Source organism: Delphinus delphis, chromosome 1 (genome assembly GCF_949987515.2).
Source record: "Delphinus delphis chromosome 1, mDelDel1.2, whole genome shotgun sequence".
NCBI lineage: Eukaryota > Metazoa > Chordata > Mammalia > Artiodactyla > Delphinidae > Delphinus > Delphinus delphis.
The window spans coordinates 77,682,660-77,706,283 of record NC_082683.1 but is presented as its reverse complement, the minus strand read 5'-3'; the positions used below and the strand labels follow the sequence as shown (position 1 = coordinate 77,706,283).

General features: G+C 34.8%; 1 protein-coding gene across 1 annotated transcript in view; it reads right to left on the bottom strand.

Annotated features, from left to right (window-relative positions):
- The window catches only part of PKN2 (protein kinase N2), a 129,419-nt gene that overhangs the window by 30,018 nt on the left and 75,777 nt on the right, over nt 1-23,624 (bottom strand). Inside the window, exons 7-8 of the mRNA XM_060024962.1 lie at nt 11,374-11,559; nt 10,294-10,403 (exon numbers count right to left, since the gene is read on the bottom strand). Of these exons, the coding sequence (XP_059880945.1) occupies nt 10,294-10,403; nt 11,374-11,559 (296 nt within the window). The remainder of the gene's footprint in view (nt 1-10,293; nt 10,404-11,373; nt 11,560-23,624) is intronic.

Below are 23,624 nucleotides of genomic sequence, written 5' to 3'. Positions count from 1 at the left end.
AGAGGGATGGGGGGAAAAGAGAATTATATATATAGTTCATTGGCTCAGAGAACTCATATAGCCTCAGAGGATATGATGTGTCATTTGATAGTAATAGAATTGGAAGCAGCAAAAGAGGTAAAAAGGGTAAGTATTATTATAGCTCCATTATAAGTTAAAAGACAGCAACTCAAGAATAAAATACCTAGGAATAAACTTACCTAAGGAGGTAAAAGACCTGTACTCAGAAAACTATAAGATACTGATGAAAGAAATCAAAGATGACACAAACAGATGGAGAGATATACCATGTTCCTGGATTGGAAGAATCAACATTGTGAAAATGACTATACTACCCAAAGCAATCTACAGATTCAGTGCAATCCATATCAAATTACCAATGGCATTTTGCACACAATTAGAACAAAAAACTTTACAATTTGTATGGAAGCAACAAAAGACCCCGAACCGCCAAAGCAATCTTGAGAAAGAAAAACCGAGCTGGAAGAATCAGGCTCCCTGACTTCAGACTATACGACAAAGCTACAGTAATCAGGACAGCATGGTCCTGGCACAAAAACAGAAATACAGCTCAACAGAACAGGACAGAAAGTCCAGAGATAAACCCACGCACCTATGGTCACCTAATCTATGACAAAGAAGGCAAGAATATACAATGGAGGAAAGACTGTCTCTTCAATAAGTGGTGCTGGGAAAACTGGACAGCTACATGTCAGAGAATGAAATTAGAATACTACCTACACCATACACAGAAATAAACTCAAAATGGATTAAAGACCGTTCTGAATGTAAAGTCAGATACTATAAAACTCTTAGAGGAAAACATAGGCAGAACACTCTTTTATCGCAGCAAGATTTTTTTCTACTCACCTCCTAGAGTAATGAAAATAAAAACAAAAATAGACAAATGGGACCTAATTAAACTTGAAAGTGTTTGTACAGCAAAGGAAACCATAAACACAACTAAAAGACAAGCCTCAGAATGTGAGAAAATATTTGCCAACAAAGCAACCGACAAAGAATTAATCTCCAAAATATACAAATGGCTCATGCAGCTCAATATCAAAAAAAGAAACAACCCAATCAAAAAATGGGTGGAAGACCTAAACAGACATTTCTCCAAAGACGACATACAGATGGCTAAAAAGCACATGGAAAGATGCTCAACATCACTAATTATTAGAGAAATGCAAATCAAAACTGCAATGAGGTACCACCTCACACTGGTCAGAATGGCCATCATCAAAAAATCTACAAACAATAAATGCTGGAGAGGGTGCGGAGAAAAGGGAACCCTCCCACACTGTTGGTGGGAATGTAAAACTGGTACAGCCACTATGGAGAACAGTATGAAGGTTCCTTAAAAAACTAAAAATATAGCTACCATATGATCCAACAATCCCACTCCTGGGCATATATCCAGAGAAAAACATGATTCGAAAATATACATGCACCCCAGTGCTCACTGCAGCACTATTTACAACAGCCAGGACATGGAAGGAACCTAAATGTCCATCATGGAGGAATGGATAAAGAAGATGTGGTACATATATACAATGGAATATTACTCAGCCATAAAAAAGTATGAAATAATTCCATTTGCAGCAACATGGACTGGACCTAGAGATTGTCATACTGAGTGAAGTAGGTCAGACAAAGACAAATATCATATGATATCGCTTATATGTGGAATCTAAAAAAAGGGTACAAATGAACTTATCTACAAAATAGAAATAGAGTTACAGATGTAGAAAACAAACTTATTTGTTTACCAGGGGGTTACCAGGGGGTAAGGAGGGGGGTGGGATAAATTGGGAGATTGGGATTGACATATATGCAATACTATATATAAAACAGATGATCAATAAGGACAGTACAGCACAGGGAACTCTACTCAGTACTCTGTAATGGCCTATATGGGAAATGAATTTAATAAAGAGTGGATATATGTATATGTATAACTGATTCAGTTTGCTGTACACCTGAAACTAACACACACTGTAAATCAACTATACTCTAATAAATATTAAAACAAACAAACAAACAAAAAATAGCATCTCAGATTAAACAATATGCCGAATGTGGGAATTCCCTGGCAGTCCAGTTGTTAGGACTTGGCATTTTCACTGCAATGGCCTGGGTTCAATCCCTGGTCAGAGAACTAAGATCCTGCAAGCCACGTGGTACAGCCAAAAACAACAGTAGTATGCTGAATGTTAGCTCACACATGGAAGAAATTAAAATTTCTTTGTATTTCTATTCTATGGCTTGTTCTATATTAAGATGTTTCACACCCCATTTAGATGTTTGCATGCATTTTTATCCTTTTATAGGGAGGAAAGCATCTTGCTCATTATCATGGTTTCTATGAGGAATAATTTTCATTATTCTCCTAAATATCTAGGTCTCCACCTTAACCCTCTTATTCATCTCCTGGAGTGAGTTATCTGATAAAAGACTGGGAGAGAAACTAGACATGAATAATCCAGTCCATTTCTTCCTTCCTTCCTTGAGAGCTGGGCTGTTAAATGGAAGTATACAATTTGTTTTTCTCTGCTATGCCTTAAGTTTTATATGAGCTGGAGCCCACAATGATCTAAGGGACTGAGTATAGCCCCATTATTGTTGCACACCCAACCACACTTTCAAATATCAGCTCATAATGACATTTTACTTTCCATTAGTCACACCTTTCTTTATTTTAACTAGTTCAGAACTTGGGTAAGGAAGAGCCCCACATACAAAACTTCCCATCATTTTCTTAACGGCTCATTTTAAGACAGCCAAGGGTGGCCATATATTTCACCAAATCTGCAATATGATAAACAGAGATTATGAAATGGATCTCAGGATAAATAAAGACAATTAATTCAGGGAGAAGAAAACGTAAAACTGATATCCTCTAAAATGTAAGAGAGGATATTATCCCCGTGAGAGGAAAACAAGATATTTAAAAGAATAAACTTTTAGAAATTAAAAATATAATATCAGATATAAGTTTGTCAATCAAATCTTGGCAAATAAAAGTATCAAACTTTCCCAGAAAGCAGAACAAAAAGACACACTGACAGACAATAGATAAAAGATAAGAAAATCAGAGGGTCAATCTAAAAGGTTCAATTAGCAAGAGAGACACTGAAAATGAAGAGGAAATTATCAAATAAATGCGATTTCTCAAATCTGAAGAATGAGCTTTCAAAACTGAAGGTGCCACACAGTATCACAAAGAGTGAAAACCACCTACGCCTAAGGTACACCATTAAGAAATCACAGAACCCCAGGGAAAAAAAGATAAAAATCTTTAAATCTTTAAAAAAGAAAAAGCAAATCAAAATCAAAGATTAGAAATCAAAGACACGTAAGCAATCTCAACTACAATACTAGAATACAATTCCTTAAAATTCTTAATGAAAATAATCTCCAACCTAGAATTCTAGACTCCAAGCATGACAGCAGAATAAAGATATTTCAGATATGCAAGATCTCTAAAACTTTCATTCACTCTTTTCTCAGCATGTAAATGTGGGATATGATCCACCAAAATGAGGAAGTAAAACAAGAAAGCTGAAAGAGAAATTCAAGACTCAGGTGATCCAATAGGATTATGGTGAAAGATAAAAGCTATATGGCAGTCATTTAAATTGGAGCAGAAAGATGTAAGGCTCCAGAAAGGATGTTGCTGGGGAGTAGAGTGGGTCCCAGGATGACTGACAGCTTGCTGATACAACTGCCTACATAGAGTTATTCTAGAGTCCTTCTGGAGATTCTGGTGATAAAGGATAGGTATATAGAAAACTAAGCAAAGCAAAACAAAATAAACAATTAAAAAAAGGGCAATTATTTGCCCAAAGTGAGTCTTGGTACTAAAAACAGAATGTAATCATGGTATGGAACATGGTTCATCTGTAAACAATATTTACATAGTCATAATAATATAAACACTGAGTTACTGATTTAACCTAATTATTTGGAAGAATGAGGATAGGAGTGTGGATGGTTTAAGAGTAGTATGTATAGGCAATTTCTGAAAATGTGAAACCAATAAATAATAAGAATCCCTTGAGTTCTTGGATACCTTAGCCTCTCACTCCTACCAATATCTACAATCTTTCCACAATCTCAGCTGTTTGAATCCTTCTCTCTGACCATCACCTCCTAACATTCTACTAGCTCACTCTTTCTAGTCCCTCAACATCCACTGGTCCTTCAATGCCACTGTTACTTCTAATCTATTAACCCTATTACATTTTTACTGGCTCTCACTTCCTGGATGTTCTCTTCTTCCTTTTCCATTGATCAGTGAACGTTCTCTAGTACTCTGCTCTTAACAGAACTGGCTCCTGCTAAAATTTTTCTAAGTTTCAGTTCATCCTGTTTCTAATATTCATAAAGATCGTTCTCTATTACATTAGCAAAGTAAATCAAAAGGAAATGTGAATGGGAAAAGGTTAGATATAAAGGGTCCTGCTTTTTATTTCAATCTCTCATGGGAGGATTAAACTTTTACAGCAGGAGGGCTGAGGGAATTCAGAAAAAATGTGAAATTACATAGCTACTGTGTTTATAATAAACATTAAGAAAGAACAAATTTTATAAGAAAATATAAAAAGGGTAACCTGATAACAGAAAGAACACAGAACTGACAGGACACTTCAGAATCCTAGATTATAGCTCAGGCTAGTTATTTAACCCCTAGGCCATAATAATATCCTTATTAATCTGTAAAATGAGGGGGCTGGATTACACCAGCAATTTTCAAAACTTTTTTTTTTTAAAGCGGCAAATTCCAAATGACATCTTACCTAGAATCTCAAAACAAAAAGAAAAAAAAAGGGTCTGTGTTGCCATCTGAAATAATTCTGCAGAGCCCTGAGCTCCCAGGAACATAACTGAACTTTTCTAGATCATTCTAGATCTAGATAATTTCTATAGTATCTCAAAACTCAAAAAAGACCTATCTGGGTGTTCCCTGGTGGCCCAGTGGTTAGGATTCTGGGCTTTCACTGCCATGGCCTGGGTTCAGCCCTTCGTTGGGGAACTGAGACCCCACAAGCCACGTGGCGTGACCAAAAATAAAAAATAAATAAATAAAAAGTCCTATGAATTTTTGTATTTTGGAAAGGATAGAAACAGTATAGACAACTTAGTTCCAGAATGTCATAGGAAAGAAACTTGACATTTGAGGCAAAATACTGAGCATGAACATGTCAGTTTAAAATAATATTTTCTATAAATGTTTCTATAAACATTTTCTATAAATAAATATTCTATAAATATAAGGAATAAAGTAAAAGACTAAAAAAAGCACATGAAAAGTAAAATGTACTGTGTAAACAGAAGGATTTATCACAATAAGGAATGTGGACTCCAAAGAGGAGCTTATAATCCAATTAGGGATACATAACATGCATATCAGGAACCCAGAAGGTCTAACTGGCCTCTGGGAGAACAGCTTTACTTAGCTATGCAGTGTCTTCAACGTTTTTAAGGGAGGGTTACTCCAAAGTGGGAAGAAAGTCTGATGCCATGAAGAAGAAAAACAATTTTAGGTGAGAATTAAAAGTGCAAGTAAAAACAACCAATCAACAGTTATCAGTCTTTCTAGTTTTCTAAGCTTGTAGCTTGGGTAATATTAAATTATTTTCTCTTTACCAGGCTTTCATCGTCTTCTGCTGTTTCCTCCTTTTTGCCACTAACTTTCTATCTCATACAAATCACCACAGAGGAAAGAGCAGTTTGAAGGACACTCGAGGTCTAGTACCAGCTCTGAAATTTATCAATATGTAATCACTATGGTTCTCAGTTTCCTTAATTATAAAATGATGGCAAGACACTTAACTACTTTTAAGTTCTATTTTAAATACAAAACTCTAACACAATAACCTGGCTACAAGAGAAATCTTCTAACCAGCCATTTTCCCTTTAACAATAAATGTCTTAAATTTCATTTTGATCATAACACTCATTAAAATCCTATAATTACTTTAAATAGGCTCTGAAATGAAAGAAAATGACATTCAGCCAGTTAATTTCCCATTACTTAACATGCTCTTCCATTATACTCAAATTCATAGCCGCATGTCACAGCCTAGGGCTAAAGAAAGAACTAAAGTCACTGAGTAGCTAAATGTGCCAGGCAACACAAAGCATTTCTTCTTAACAGTCCTGTAAGGATTATATTTTATCCCCATTTTAGAGATGGTGAAATAAATGCCCAGTAGTAAGGTTATGTATCTTGTCTACCATCAAATATCTAATAAGTAAGTGAATCCAGTTTGTCTGGCTTCAAGACCAATGTTATAGCAAACCTATTAATTTAAGAATGAATGGAAACTGAAACATTTTAGAGTCATAAATATTACATGTATTCACAGTTTAGAAGGAAGATGCAAATATAACAAGACATGTATATAACGATATCCATATACACTAACAACCTCAACTGCATTTCCCTCTCTGGTGGGCTTGACTGAATTATATTGGTCTAACTATTTAATTAAACAGCTAATTTACAGCATGTAACAATACTAGTTCTAGCAAATATCAGAGCTGAAAAAAAATCAGAGTTGAAAACCAGAAAATATCAGACTTGAAAAAAATCTTGGAAGTGTAATCCTTTTCTGATACAACAATTCCCTTAAATCTCTCTTATATGAGTTGCTCATTCAACTTTATTGAGAGAGCCTTAAGAAACTAAAAATAGAGCTACCATATGATCCTGCAATCCCACTCCTGGGCATTACCCGGAGAAAAACATGGTCCGAAAGGATACATGCACCCCAACGTTCACTACAGCGCTGTTTACAATAGATAAGACATGGAAACAGCCTAAATGTCCATCAACAGAGGAATGGATAAAGAAGATGTGGTACATATACACAATGGAATATTACTCAGCCATTAAAAAGAATGAAATAATGCCATTTGCAGCAACATGCATGGACCTAGAGACTGTCATACTGAGTGAAGTAAGTCAGACAGAGAAAGAGAAATATTGTATGACATTGCTTATATGTGGAATCTATAAAAAAAAAAAGATACAAATGAACTTATGTAAAACAGAAACAGACTCACAGACTTAGAGAACTAATTTGTGGTTACCGGGGGGCAGGGTGGGAGGGAGGAATAGTTAGGGAGTTTGGGATTGACATGTACACACTGCTATATTTAAAATGGATAACCATCAAGGACCTACTGTATAGCACAGGGAGATCTGCTCAATATTCTGTAACAACCTAATTGGGAAAAGAATTTGAAAAAGAATACATACATGTATATGTATAACTGAATCACTTTGTTGTACACTTGAAACTAACACAACTTTGTTAATCAACTATACCCCAATATAAAATAAAAAGTTAAAAAAAAACTTTACTGAGAGAGAACTTACTACAGCAGCTCAGTTCATTTTTTAATAGTACTGTTCTTTGTACTGAAATGAAATCTGCCATCATTGACTTCTGCTTTGTCTTCCACACCCACAAAGTATACAGTCAATCCAAGGATGGAAGGAACCTGTACTACGGCTTACCACTTGCCCCTTTTCCAAGCATCTGGCAAACACTGCTACTTGATCAGCATAAACAAGGACCCATCCAGTAAACCTTGACAGTGAGCTCCAGAAAGTTACCACCAAGCCATCAGAGTCAACACACACAAAAGGAAATCTCATTGCTATCACTAGTTTAATTCTTGTTTTACGTGTTCCTCCTTTTAACTCTAAAGAGTTACCAAATCTTTGTTAAATCTCTTCTTTAATAGATTTTAAATCCCATTTTCCTTCAAAAGTTCCATATGTAACAGGATTTTCATCACCTCACCATTCCAGCAACTCTTCACTCTGTAAGTTTTTATAAGGTTAAGATCTGATCTAGGGTATGATCTGATCCAACCCAGAGTTTTCTATTTCTCTTTGGCAAACCTTCCTTCTCCTCCTATACTTGGAACACTACTTAAGATTTGATTGTTAGACCTTTTTATTCTTTCTTTATAAACTCTTTCCCATTATGGGCTGCTAACTCTTTTATTAGCTTCTATATTTATATTATTTCTATTTGATCATCTAAATCAGATGATGAAAAATCCCCTATTAAAAGTCCTTCACTATCTTCTAATTTATTGACTATAAAGACCCTAGTAATCTGACACCCACCTGCCTCTGCTCTTTTACTTCTTTACACTGATCTCTGTTCATGATTTTTATTCTTGCAACACATCAAGTTTTCTCCTACCCCAAGGCGTTGTATGTTTTTTCTCCTTTGCTGGGAACACTCTACCTGGATCTTTGTAAGTCTGGCAACTTTCCCCCCATTGGTTTCAAGTCAGACGTAGCCTCCTCAAAGAGACTTTCCCTAATTATGTCCTCTACCTAAAATAGCCCCCACCCCCTTATTTACAATACTTTATTTACTTCCTTCATTGTACTTGAAGATTTAAAAAAAAAAACTCGTTAACTATTTGTCTTCCCTCATTAGAATATAAGGTCCATAAATATAGGGACTTTGACTATTTTGGTCAATCATAACCAGCATCTAGAATGGTGCCTGACACAGAACAGAAAATCACTGACTATTAAGCCTAAGAGTTCCATTACAGCAATTCCTATATATATATCTCTTTCTTTCTATTCCTACTGCCACATTTTACTTCAAGTTCTCTTCACCTTACAGTTGTAGCACTGGAGTAACCTCCTGCCAATTTATATGCCTTTAGTCTCTATTCTCTCAAATTCATTCTTCATACATACCCCAAGATCAATTTTTCCATTATGTCTCTCTCATCCCCACTACCAACAAGTATAAACACCTTAGCCTAGTATTCAATGTCCTCAATATCTTTTTAACTGAAATCATACACAGTTTCAGACGTAATGGTAAAAAGTCTGCAAATAATCAGACATATACTGAGAAGCCACTGAGGTATAAGTTCCTTAAGGAAATCTGGAGAGATCTTGTTTATATTGTTTGTTGCTAATCTATCACCTGGAAGTGCCTGGAATACAGTATGCATCAAGGAATAAATGAACAAATAATTTCATAATAATTTTTAATGAATTAAATGAATGATCCTAAACTAGAGAATGAATGCCTAGATGAAAGTATTATTCTTTGAAGATCAGTCTGGTTCTCAGACACATGGAGATTAGTTAGTAAATTACTTCAGTAAAAATAGCCAACATTAATTGAGTTCCTATCACTAGCCTAAGATTTTTACATGGATTTAATCCTCACACATTTCAGTGAGGTAGATAGCATTAAAGATAAGGAAACTGGTATACATAAAAAGTTAAGCATTTTGTTCAAGTACATTTAATATTTATGTGTCAGACACAGTATGTGAACCAAGAAAAGCAATGATGAGGGCCTGATTAAGATACTGGCTGTGAGACAGAAAAAAATAAACTGGAAAAAGTATTTTAAAAGTAGAGGCCAGAGCAGTAATTGCCACCTCACATCATCAATAAGCACTGTAAATCTGCTCTCACTAATATATGTAATTTTAATTTTATTTTTTTATATTTGAATTTTATTTTATTTTAGTTTTTTACACAGCAGGTTCTTATTAGTCATCCATTTTATACATATTAGTGTATACATGTCAATCCCGATCTCCCAATTCATCCCACCCCCACCGCCACCCCCATATATGTAATTTTTAAAATGACATATGTACCATCAATCTGAATACTAAATGATAAAAAGCTTAATATCTTTCTTATTTTTTAGATAAAATTATGATTAAGTTTTAATATTTTCTTCCCACACCCCAACGGATAGAATCTAAATAATAAAGTTATCATCGTGGATTTAAATCTACTGTGGACCAAGTTAACTTCCGCTGGGTTCTACAGCTACAGATTGCATTCTAGCCACTCACATTATTCATGAAAGCCACTGAGATACATGGAGGAATGGTTGTCTGAGCACAATAGCTCACTTCAAATCCAGCTTTGATAATATAACCAACAAGTGGTGAGTCAGAAGAATCACCTTAGTTGTCAGAGAGCACACTATTAAAATAAAAAAAATTTCAATATTAGATGTCACCTGATTGCTGATCTTTCAGGGTAGTACAAAGTATACATTTTCAAATCACTGCACAAATGAAAACTCCTGCAGCAATCTGATAAGGTAGATTTATGTATACCTCATCAGATGAGAAATGTCAAAAATACCTAGGTCCTTCTTATATGCTGTTAAGAATAAAACTTACCAAAGTCTTCTAAAACAAAATTTACATTAAAAATGAATTATAAATATAATGAAAATTCAAGTAAAAAGTTTCTCATCTTACCCTGTCTAGTTCCAGTGTAAACTTCTGGTCCCACGACTGATTGGAAATGGGTTTCCAGCTAGTTTGGCCAACCACAGTATTATCTAGCTTCAAAACTGCACAGACATCATCTGTAATTACAATTTAAAACTTGCTTAAATATTTTAAAACCTTTAAAATAGAAATGCCACTGTTTAATATCAACAAAAGTCTTATGATCCTTTGAAAATAAGTTTTTCTTACTCACTACTGAAGCTTTTGAATCTTAAATGGCTAGTTTTATATATACACTCCCACTAGACCCTCCCAAGTTATCCTTTGTGTTTCACAAAAACACAAATAGTAATCGCTATTTCGTTTATATTAAAATGTAACTGAAAGGACTAACAGGTGACCAGTAATTGTTTGTCAGGTGTGTGTGTATATTTATATGTCAATATCAGTCATCCAGTTTTTCTCTCTCTACATTTGCTATTTATTAATGTTGTTACCTTAAACAATTTTTATTTTCACATTTTTCCTAAAGTCTCTCTCTAGATACAGGAAAGCACAGACATACTGTACTAGGCTGAATTGTCACATGCCTTTTCCACCAGTTGTATAATTACATCATAGTTTATGATTACTTTACAGTGTCTCCAAAGTACTTCATAAACCTCTCCCATTTTACTTTACCACCTTTACCCACTGCCCCATTTCAGTTTACTTCTGGGACCCAGTCCTAGTTAAACATGTTTAGTTCAGTGGTTAGCTATCAAAATTTCAACGTTAGTTTAGAGGTGTCATTATACCATTAAAAGAATCAAGATGTGACACAAAGAGTTTGACATAAAGATGTTCAATATTTCATTATTCCAAAAGAATTAATGTTATATGTCATTCAGTTTTCTAACATATTTTCAGCAGGGTAAATTTTGTAGTCTTTTAAATTTTCCTGTCATTATAGCTTTTGATATTTTAAATTTAAATTATGGAAATCATAATTTTAAAGTTTGTTGTCCAACTCTAACTCGTCTCACTCTTCTCTGTCCCCACTGCTCAGCCCTTTGTATAGGTCCTTTAATTTGTTACATGATTGATAAAAAAATCTGATTACTGAACTGGATAAGTCATCGGTTTTTAGGAGATTTCGACTACTTCCACTTTTACTTTTACTCGTTCTGCTCATGAAAGATGATCTGGTTTCACTTGGACTCCAACCAGGTAGTGCAACCGATGCTGCTTTTGACCGTCCGGGGACATTCTCTAGGATATCTTGACAGCCCATTAGACGAACTTCCAAAGTACCTGTAGCATGAACAAATATCAAATAAGAAAACATCAATACTCAACATATAAAATGATGTCGTTGTTACCTATTCAGAAATAGGGGGGAAAAATATCTGCTAAAATAACAAAATCTCTTCTTCCAGAGCATCTTCGAGGTAACTATCATCTTTACTGCTTTATTTAGAGAAACCTATTAAAAATTCTTAATTAATTAAAACAACTATAAAAAATGTATAGAAAGAACAGCACCAGCTGTCAGGCATAGAACAAAACTAGTTACTTAAACTTCCTGTGTATCTGAATACTCATTTCTATAATTCCATGGAAAAATTACAGAATTATGTGGATAAAACATGTGGGAGGGAAACATAAAACTAAATAATATGCCTACTAAAATAAACATAAAGAAATTAGAAACAAGGAAATCTGACAATGTAAATAACAGTTGTGTTTAATAGTTATATAGCTAACACAGGAAAGGACTATAGGGGGTTTTTTTTGGCATAAGTAGATGGAGTTCTGTTCTATTTGAGATGTAAAATAACATTATCTTCTCACTTTAATAGTTTAGTTAGTCAAATAATTATGGGCTATAATTATCTAAGCATAAAGTAATTATAATTTCCTTAGGCAAATACAAACTAAAAGTGTTCAAATGAAAATGAGGAACTGTGAGCTTAGGCATCTGGAGATATGGCTTTGTCATCATTTGGGCTAGACTTAGTGTATTAAAATTTTAAATGGTGCCTCAGTATTAAAATTTTAGATACTGCCCATAGTATAGCACTTTAGAAAGAGTATTTCCTGGTAGAAGCTGTCCTATTAAACTTAAATAATTAAAACTTACTTTTTTAATTATTTAAAAGTAACCAAAGGACTCTTTCAACAAAGTAAAAAAGTCTGTATTTAATCTCAACTCAACCAAAAAAAAATAATCAGACAAAAAATATGAAAAAAACAGTGTTAAAGGAAAGGGACATCAGGCAATGAAGAACAGTGATCCCTGAGAGAAGAGTCCTAAGATTGCTTACTACCTTGAGAATATCTAGGACACAGCACAGGAAGGGAGAACTCAGGTGGAGCCAAGTGGACTACCTGAGTTAAGGAGACAGAACTGAGAGTATTGAGGCTGAACTGACTGAGGTGGCGAGATTTCACAGGCAGAGTAAAGGAAAAAATACAGCTGTCCAGAGACAGAATCCCTGAGATGTGCAGAAGGTTCTCCAGACCAAGTCTTCAGTCTTGCCCCAGGAGTAGAGAATAGTTACCCTTAGACTAAATGATGCTCTAGTCCCACATAACAAATCTTAAAAGCATTACCCAAAAGATCAAACTGTTTCCAAGTAACCTAACTATGACCCAGAACAAAGCTCAAAAATATTTGTAATATTTGTAATATTTGTAGGAATACAAAAATACCCAGCACCTAACAAGCTAAAATTCCAAATGTCTGGCATTTAATCAGAGATTATCAGGTATATTTGTTTTCTATTGCTGCATTACCAACTATCACAAATGTAGTGGCTTAAAACAACACCCATTTATTATCTAACAGTTTTGTAGGCCAGAGTTTGAGTGGGCTGGTCTGCATTCTCTGTCAAAGATCTCATAAGGCTGAAATCATTGTGTCTGCCAGGCTAGGCTCTTATCTGGAAGTTCTAAAGAAGAACCTTTTTCTAAGCTCATTCAGGGTATTGGCAGAATCTAGTTTCCTGCAGCTGTAAGAATAGGGATCCTATTTCCTTGCTGGCTGACAGCCAGGGGCTGTTTTCAAGTTCTAGAGTGGACCTGCATCCCTCGTCAAGTGACCGCCCCCCCATCTCTATGCCAGCAATGGCACATAAAATCCTTTTTATGATTCATATCTGACTTCCCCTTCTGCCACTGGCCAGAGAAAATTTTCTACTTTTAAGGGGCTCATGTGATTTTATTAAGCCCACCCATATAACTGTCCTTTACGATAACTCAAAGTCAACTGATTAGTAACCTAAATTACATATGCAAAAATCTCCTTTGCCATGTAATGTAATATTATCACAGAAGTGATACCCCATCATATTCATGGGGGAGGGATTCTGGGGGTCATTCTTAATATTCTGTCTATCACACCAGGGAAGCAAAGAAACAGAAAAGTGGGACCCATTAAAAAAATAAAATGAAAACCAATACAAAACTGATATAAATGTTAGGATTAGCACACATTCACACAGTTATTATAAATATATTCCATCTGTTCAAAAAGTTGAACAGGGACACTGAAGAAGTCAGAAAAACACAAAACAAACTTCTAGAGATGAAAATAACATTGAGATTTTTTTTAAAAACCCCAAAACTGGATGGGATTGGTGGCACATTACACATTGCAAAAGTAGAGGCTACTGAACTTGAAGCCAGCGCAACAGAAATGATCAAAAATAGAAGACAGAAAGCAAAGATTTGGAGGGCAAAACCCAGCACATATGTGAGCTGTGAGTTTAACTTCTAGTGGCCTAATACATGTGTACTTGAAGTCCCTGATGAAAAGCAAAGAGGATAGGGAACAGAAAATATATTTGAAAAAATAATGACTGAAAAATTGCCTAATGTAGTGAAAACTATAAACCTATGAAGTATCCAAGAAGTTCAATGAACACCGAGCAAAAGAAAAATAAGTAAATTACACCAAAGCATAACATAATCAAATTTCTCAAAACAAACAATAAGAGAAAGTATTAAAAGCAGCCAGAAAAAATGACATGTACATATAAGATTAGGACAGCAGCACATTTCTCATTAGAAACAATGAAAGCAAGACAGAGAAGCAATATCTTTAAAGTACTGAGGAAACAAACCATGAACTTAAAATTCTAAGTCTACTGAAAATTTCTTTCAAAAATGAAGCTTTTTCAAATATAAAAATGGATAAAGAACCCATTATCAGCAAATTACCATGTGATCCATCCACACAATTCCTAAGTATTTATCCCAGTGAAGTGAAATCTACGTTTACACAAAAACTATACAGGGATCTTATTAGCAGCTATATTTGAAAAAAGTACAAAATGGAAACAACCCAAGTATCAATCACAGGTGAATGGATAAACTAGTTATGGTATATTCACACAACTGAATACTACCAATAATAAACAGAAAAGAACTACTGATACATGCAACATAGACAAATATCAAAAGAATTATTCAGAGTGAAATGGCCAGATTCCCACCCCCAACAAAAAAAAGAGTATGCACTGTATGATTCAATTTATATACAATTCTACAAAGTGAAAACTAATATCTAGTGACAGAAACAAGCCAGTGATTGCCTGGGGACAGGTGTGGGGAAGGAAAGCATGAGAAGAGCAAGAAAGAGAGATTACATAGAGGCACATGAGGATACTTCTGGGGATGATGGATATAATTATCTTGATTGTGGTAATAGTTTCAAGACTTTAAATAGATGACAAAACTTGTCAAATTATACACTTTAAATATGTGCAATAAAACATGTTCTAAAAACTGGATATTGATAATGGTGGCTCAAGTATATGTATTTCCTAAAAATTTAAAACTATACTTGAAATCGGTGAAAATTTATATACTATAGTGTATAAATTATGTCCCAATAAAGATTCTAAACATGAGGGGAAACTTCAATCTTACGTTTGGTTAGGCTATGGAAATCTTATCTTACTGTAAAGTATTAAGGCAGATTAAGTATAACGGAAATCATTTCAATTCTGGTTCAAAAGAAGCAACTTGTGTCTGTGTGTTTTATTTGTTTTTTTGTTGTTGTTAAGGTAGCAAACTTAGTTCATTTCCACTGTAAATGCTCAGATGTAAAAGTCATCCTGGGAAAACTGTAAACATCTGGTTACTACTTCAAACCCCGGTAGCATATAGCTTATTAAAGATTTTAGTAATTTCAATGTATTAGGAGATGACAATGTTCAACACCTGCTTTCATTTGGAATAAAACCTGGAGGGATTTAAGATCTTTATTAAGTATCTAGAAGTTTCTTTCTTTTATGAGGTGACACAATTGCTATTGCATATAACCATGTAAGAAGTGGCTTAAAATTACATTTTTTACTTTTATGACCCATAATATGAAATTTTAAAAACAAGCAAATCCAAAAAATAAATGTTTGTATTCATAAGCAATAGCTAAAATTCCATTAGGACTAAATACTTTTTTATTTCTTTTAACTTTCTGGAAAAACTGTTTTATATCAATTTTACTAATTCAGTATTTCATCTTGGTACAATTAACTTTAATTCTGAGGAATCTTCTTTTATAAACACTAGTAAATGTCTCAAACTTTGGACTAAAAATTAAATTATACTTTATATCAAAGTAATTTGCAAATTTTAGTATTATAATCATACAACCACGAAAGAAACCAGAGTATAAATGAGATAAACCACAAATAATAGCATACAGTAAAAACTCAGGCCAGTAAATACTCCTACTACTTATCTATGCTAACACTTTATCATGTCTAATCCTTTATTAATACCACTACTATTTCTCTTCCTAGTTAACTCCATATTTAGTTTAAGGTCTGGTAGATAAAGGAATTTTAAAAAAAATTTTTTTTAAATTTTTAAAGGAATTTAAAAAAAAATATCTTAAGAATTATAAGATACTTACTTTTAGACTGGTGATTTACATCACTATGAGTAAAGTTCATTAAGGGAATGAAGAACAAGGAAAGAGAGAACTAAAAAGAGGTTAAAGAGTTGGGAAGAGCAGCCAACCAGAATAGAAAAGGAAAATAATTTCCAGCCATATCAGCTGATTTTCAAAAATGCAGCTTTATTACTTTTCTAAAGTAACAACGATATTTTAACCAATAGATCATTCTGAAATTCTTGAATATTAAAAACATGTTCAGCCCTGAGCCATAAGATGGTGAAACTTGGATGTACAGTCCCTGCCTTATTATCAAATGACATTTACCAAATATCTACTGAGTGTATAAAGTATCTTGTGATAGGGGTTAAGATTACATGTAGGTAGACGACAAGGTCTTCATAGGTCTATATCCCAGTTTTGATTTAAAAAAAAAATAGTAAGAAATGGATAATAAGTCAAAGACATTAAATAGGCACTCTGCACTAACCAGATTAATTGTAATAGAAGATTCATGGTAGGAGTTATAGAAGATGTGGCTGGAAACATAAATGCTTTATTTTATTTACTTATTTTTTTAATTGGAGTACAGTTGATTTAAAATGTTGTGTTAATTTCAGGTGTACAACAAAATGAATCAGCTATACATATATATATATCCACTCTTTTTGGATTCTTTTCCCATATAGGCCATTATAGAGTACTGAGTAGAGTTCCCTGTGCTATACAGTAAGTCCTTATTAGTTATCTATTTTATATATAGTAGTGTGTATATGTCAGTCCCAATCTGCCAATTTATCCCTACTCCCCCTTTCCCCCAGTAACCATAAGTTTGTTTTCTACGTCTGTAACTCTATTTGTTTGGTAGATAAGTTCATTTGTACCCTTTGTTTAGATTCCTCATATAAGCAATATCATGATATTTGTCTTTCTCTGTCTGATTTACTTCACTCAATATGACAATCTCTAGGTCCATCCATGTCACTGCAAATGGCATTACTTCGTTCTTTTTTTATGGCTGAGTAATATTCCACTGTACATATGGACCACATCTTCTTTATCCATTCCTCTGTTGATGGACATTTAGGTTCCTTCCATGTCCTGGCTATTGTAAATAGTGCTGCAGTGAATATTGTGGTGCATGTTATCTTTTGAATTATGATTTTCTCCAGATATATGCCCAGCAGGGGGATTGCTGGATCATATGGTAGCTCTATTTTCAGTTTTTTAAGGAACCTCCATACTGTTTTCCATAGTGGCTGTACCAGTTTACATTCCCACCAACAATGTAGGAGGGTTCCTTTTTCTCCACACCCTCTCCGGCATTAACTGCTTATGGATTTTTTGGATGATGGCCATTCCGACGAGTGTGAGGTGATACCTCATAAGATAAATGCTTTAAATAATAAATATTTAAAATACAATGGAGAATTTAGAACAGAGGTTCCCAAGCTTTCTCGTTTCATGATACCCTAATGTCTCAATTTTTTCATTGTGCTTCTAGTCTGAACAATGTACCTAACAGTTCTGTTTCATAAGATATTGTAACAAATTAATAACTATTTGAAAAATAATACACGTAATTTGAAAGAAAAAAAGTAATCTTATTTCATTCTTAAATAACCATGATCACTTCCTAATGAGATGTGTGTATCTATTGGGCACTGTGTAACTTATCAAACTTTGGGATTAGATTTGAAAGTGCCACCCTTATCTTCTATTCCACATTGATTTCCCATAGTATTTATCATTATAGCAGTGAAGGAAAAACCAGGAACACCCAGCTTCATCAATATGTGACATAATCAGAAGGCATGTCATTCGACCTAATGCTGAAACTCCAACTACCTTGAAGCCAGTAGATTAATGATGATGGTAGGAAGTGAAGTAATACTGTGTTTCCCTCAAAAACTTAAAATATCCTGTTGTACCCTCGTGAATTCATTTTGGCATCCCAGGGTACCTCAGATTTAGGAACTCAATTTGGTAACTGCAGATTTAAACTGATCTTAATAGTGGCAACAGCATTGTTCAACTGTAAATTTCTCCTTCAAGGTTGAATGTAAAAGTCTGCCATAATATAAAGCTGATTAATGGTACCCAAAAGTACTAAAATGTGATAGTATGCTGTGCAATTCTGAAGAACACTTTCATATCCTCAAAATATTTAATGACGATTGTTTTTAAGGTAAAGCCCTCTCTGACATTCATATTGATAAGATAATTTAAGGATTCCTGGAGAAGAGGGAGGCCTGTGTATCAAAAATATGCCACATTCACATGGGCCATAAAAACCTTTGTAGGTAATGGTAAGAAAATGCTAGAGTTGCAAACTCCAAAGGCAGTTTCTCCACAGGAACATAGGAAAACAAACAAATAAAACCGGGAAACTACTTATAATCAACTTGAACAAAAATCTGGGAAACAAAGGTTTACTGCAACCAAACAAATGCTTGATCAAAAAATGCAATGAATACTTGGTAGGAGAGCTTTCTGGCATTTTACTTTATCTTTGCTTCATCCCTCCTCCCCCCAACCCCTAATGGTTTGGTGATAGTCCTGAAGATAGCAGGCTGCATTCCTGGTACAGGGTCCCAGTGCCAGAGGGAGCAGAGAAGACTTCATACTCAAAGAACTGTGGATGCCTGCTTTGACCTCTCTGAAGGCTCCCTGAAGGACTAACAGAAAGGGTTTATCTTTTTTTCACCTAAGAAATCTCTCAGGACAGAGAAATAGCTAAGTGGAGGGCATTTAAAGGCAAATGAAACAACCACTGAAGCCAGGAGCAAAGGATATCAGTTGTCTATATTGTTTAATAGACATCCTAGAGTCTTGGCGAAAAGCTAGGGAGTAAACTGTTTTAAGGAATAAGAGCTTTGCAATGTTTCCACGTGTTACTGGAAAACTAGAAGGCTAGATGCAAAAGGAGACATACTCAGAAGAGATCTGAAAAGGCCCTAAGCTCTCACATCTGGCAGATCTTCAAGCTCTGTGCAAGCAAAGGCAGAGTTACAAAATGCCTGGGTGAATGCTGAAGGTATGCCTTGGCACACAAACACAGAATTCAGCTGCAAACATGGCAAATTTTCTTTCTGCTTGCAGGCATTTGGAAGTCCTAGCCACAGCAATCAGAGAAGAAAAAGAAATAAAAGGAATACATATTGGAAAAGAAGTAAAACTGTGACTGTTTGCAGATGACATGATACTATACATAGAAAATCCTAAAGATGCCACCAGAAAACTAGAGCTAATCCATGAATTTGGTAAAGCTGCAGGATAGAAAATTAAGGCAAGAAATCTCTTGCATTCCTATACGTTAACAATGAAAGATCAGAAAGAGAAATTATGGAAACAATCTCATTTACCATCACAACAAAAATAATAAAATACCTAGGAATAAACCTACCTAAGGAGGCAAAAGACCTGTACTCGGAAAACTATAAAACACTGATGAAAGAAATTAAAGATGATACAAATAGGTGGAGAGATATACCATGTTTTTGGATTGAAAGAATCAATACTGTGAAAATTATTACACTACCCAGAGCAATCTACAGATTCAATGCAATCCCTATCAAATTACCAAGGGCATTTTCCCCAGAACTAGAACAAACAATTTTACAATTTGTATGGAAACACAAAAGACCCCGAATAGCCAAAGCAATCTTGAGAAAGAAAAACGGAGCTGGAGGAATCAGGCTCCCTGACTTCAGCCTATGCTACAAGTATAGTAATCAAGACAGTATGGTACTGGTACAGAAACAGAAATATAGATCAATGGTACAGGATAGAAAATCCAGAGATAAACCCACACACCCATGGTCACCTAATCTATGACAAAGGAGGCAAGACTATACAATGGAGAAAAGACAGTCTCTTCAATAAGTGGTGTTGGGGAAACTGGATAACTACATGTAAAAGAATGAAATTAGAACACTACCTAACACCATACACAAAAATAAACTCAAAATGGATTAAAGACCTAAATGTAAGGCTGGAGACTATAAAACTCTTAGAGGAAAACACAGGAAAAACACTCTTTGAAGTGTTTTGAAGTGTTTGAAACACTCAAATCACAGCAAGATCTTTTCTGACCCACCTCCTAGAGTAATAAAAATAAACAAATGAGACCTAATTAAACTTAAAAGCTTTTGCACAGCAAAGGAAACCATAAACAAGATGAAAAGACAACCCTCAGAATGGGAGAAAATATTTGCAAATGAAGCAACTGACAAAGGATTAATCTCCAAAATATACAAACAGCTCATGCAGCTCAATATCAAGAAAAACAAGCAACGTAATCAAAAACTGGGCAGAGACCTAAATAGACATTTCTCCAAAGAAAACATACAGATGGCCAAGAGGCACATGAATAGATAGATGCTCAACACCACTAATTATTAGAGAAATGCAAGTCAAAATTACAATAAGGTATCACCTCACATTGGTCAGAATGGCCATCATCAAAAAATCTACAAACAATAAATGCTGGAGAGGGTGCAGAGAAAAGGGAACCCTCTTGCATTATTGGCGGGAATGTAAACTGATACAGCCATTATGGAGAACAGCATGGAGGTCCCTTAAAAAACTAAAAATAGAACTACCATATGACCCAGCAATCCCACTACTGGGCATATACCCTGAGAAAACCACAATTCAGAAAGACACATGTACCCCAATGTTCATTGCAGCACTATTTACTATAGCCAGGACACAGAAACAACCTAAATGCCCATCAACAGATGAATGGATAAAGATGTGGTACATATATACAATGGAATATTACTAAGCCATCAAAAGGAACCAAATTGGGTCATTTGTAGAGATGTGGATGGACCCAGAGTCTGTCATACAGAGTAAAGTCGGTCAGAAAGAGAAAAACAAATATCGTATATTAATGCATATATGTGGAACATAGAAAAATGGTACAGATGAATCTATTTCTGCAAGGCAGAAATAGAGATGCAGACATAGAGAATGGACGTGTGGACACAGAGGGGGAAGGGGAAGGTGGGATGAATTGGGAGATGAGGTTTGACATAAATACACTACCATGTGTAAAATAGATAGCTAGTGGGGACCTGCAGTATAGCACAGGAAGCTCAGTTCGGTGCTCTGTGATGACCTAGATGGGTGGGATGGGCGGGAGGGGGGAAGGGAAGTCCAAGAGTGAGCGGATATATGTATACATATAGCTGATTCACTTTGTTTTACAGCAGAAACTAACACAACATTGTAAAGCAATTATACTCCAATTAAAGAAAAAAAAAAAGTCTGTCAAAACACTAGTTGACCACTAACTTAATGGAGACTTCAGTGACCACACATGACAAAAAATACAGTCTTTAGCAAATAAAGTCACTAAACAACTACACCCTGTTTCAAAGAGCAATAAGAAATTATAGAAAAGGGGAGTATCTTCCAGTTACACATTATAATACTCAACATATCCAGCTTTCAATAAAAAATTATGAGGCAAGCACAGAAATAAGAGAGTATGGCCAATTCACAAGAAAAGCAGAAATTCACAGAAACCATCCTTCAGGAAGACATTGGATTTACTAGACAAAGACTCTATACCCACTGTCTTACATATGGTCAAAGCTTATATGTGGTCAAAGACCTAAAAGAAACCAAAAGGAAAAAGACAGAATAGTATTTCAACAAATAGGGAATATTAATAAAGACAGAGAATTTATAAATAAGAACCAAATAGAAATCCTGGAGTTGAAAAGTATGCTAACTGGAATTTTAAAAGTTTACTAGAGATGTTCAACAGAGGATTTGAGCATCCAGAAGAATAAGAAAACTTAAAGATAGTTGAACTGAAGTATCCAGTCTTAGGAACAGAAAGAAAAAAAATGAAGAAAATTCAATGTAATTCTATGTTACTTCAATAATTGGGGAATGAGGGACATTACATGAAGGGAAACATTGATAGGAACTACAGCTGACTTCTCATAATATTGGGTTGGCCAAAAAGTGCCTTCGGTTTTTAAATAAAAATAAAAGACACATTTCACACTTTCACCAAGAACTTTATTGAACAACATATTCACCCTTTTGTTCCACTACCTTCTGCCATTTTTCAGGCAACTTCATAATTCCATCTTCCCAAAATGTTTTATCTTTTTGAGCAAAGAACTGTTCCAGGTACCTTTTACAGTCTTCCAGGGAATTGAAATTTTCTTCCATTAAGAGAATTTTGTGAAGACCTAAATAAATGGAAATATGAAGGTGCAACATCTGGTGAATACAGCAGATGAATCAGAACTTCCCAGCCAAGCTGTAACAGTTTCTGCCTGGTCATCAAAGAAACATGCGGTCTTGCATTATCCTGATGGAAGACCATGGTGTTTTCTGTTGACTAATTCTGGACACTTTTCATCAAGTGCTGCTTTCAGTTGGTCTAACTGGAGCAGTACTTGCTGGAATTAATCGTTTAGTTTTCTGGAAGGAGCTCATAATAGAGGACTCCCTTCTAATCCTACCATATATACAACATCACCTTCTTTGGATGAAGACTAGCCTTTGGTGTGGTTGGTAGTGGTTCATTTTGCTTGCCCCATGATGTCTTCTGTTCCACATTATTGTACATATCCACTCTTCATCGCCCATCACAATTTGTTTTAAACATGGAACACTTTCATTACGTTTAAGTAGAGAATTGCAGGCAGAAATATGGTCAAGAAGGGGTTTTTTGTTTAACTTATGTGGAACCCAAACATCAAAGCAATTCATATAACCAAGCTGGTGCAAATGATTGTCAACACTTTATTTGGTTACTTTGAGTATGTTGGGTATCTCCCGTGTGGTATAACGTTGATTCTTCTCAATTAATGTCTCGATTTGATCGCTATCAACTTCAACTGGTCTACCTGACCATGGAGCATCATCCAGTGAGAAATCTCCAGCATGAAATTTTGCAGACCATTTTTGACATGTTTCATCAGTCACAGCACCTTCTCCATACACCGCACTGGCATTTCAGTTGTGTTTTAACCTTTCTTGAAATAATAAAGGATAATATGCCAAAAATGTTGTTTTTTTCTTCCATCTTCAATATTAAAATGGCTACACAAAAATTCACCAAGTCGTTTTTAAAATGCAGGCTGATATAACAGCTGCACATACAAGCTAACAAAATTGTTTTGAATGAAGTTAACGACAACTAAGTGCTACTAGAGCCATCTTATGGAAAAAAACAAACAAAACTTTTGGCCAGCCCAATACAAAGAGGAAAGCTAGAAGACAATGAAATCACATTTTTAAAGAGCTGAAAGGAAAAAAACACCTATAAAGGTTTTCTACCGACAATATTCTTTAAAAATGAAGATGAAATAAACAAGAAAAAAGTGGAAAAATTAGACTCTACCACATCTTCACTACAATAAATGCTAAAAGAAATGGCTAAGGGCTAAAGGAAAATTCTAACAGGAAATCTCAAGTACAACAAGAATAAGTGAAGAAT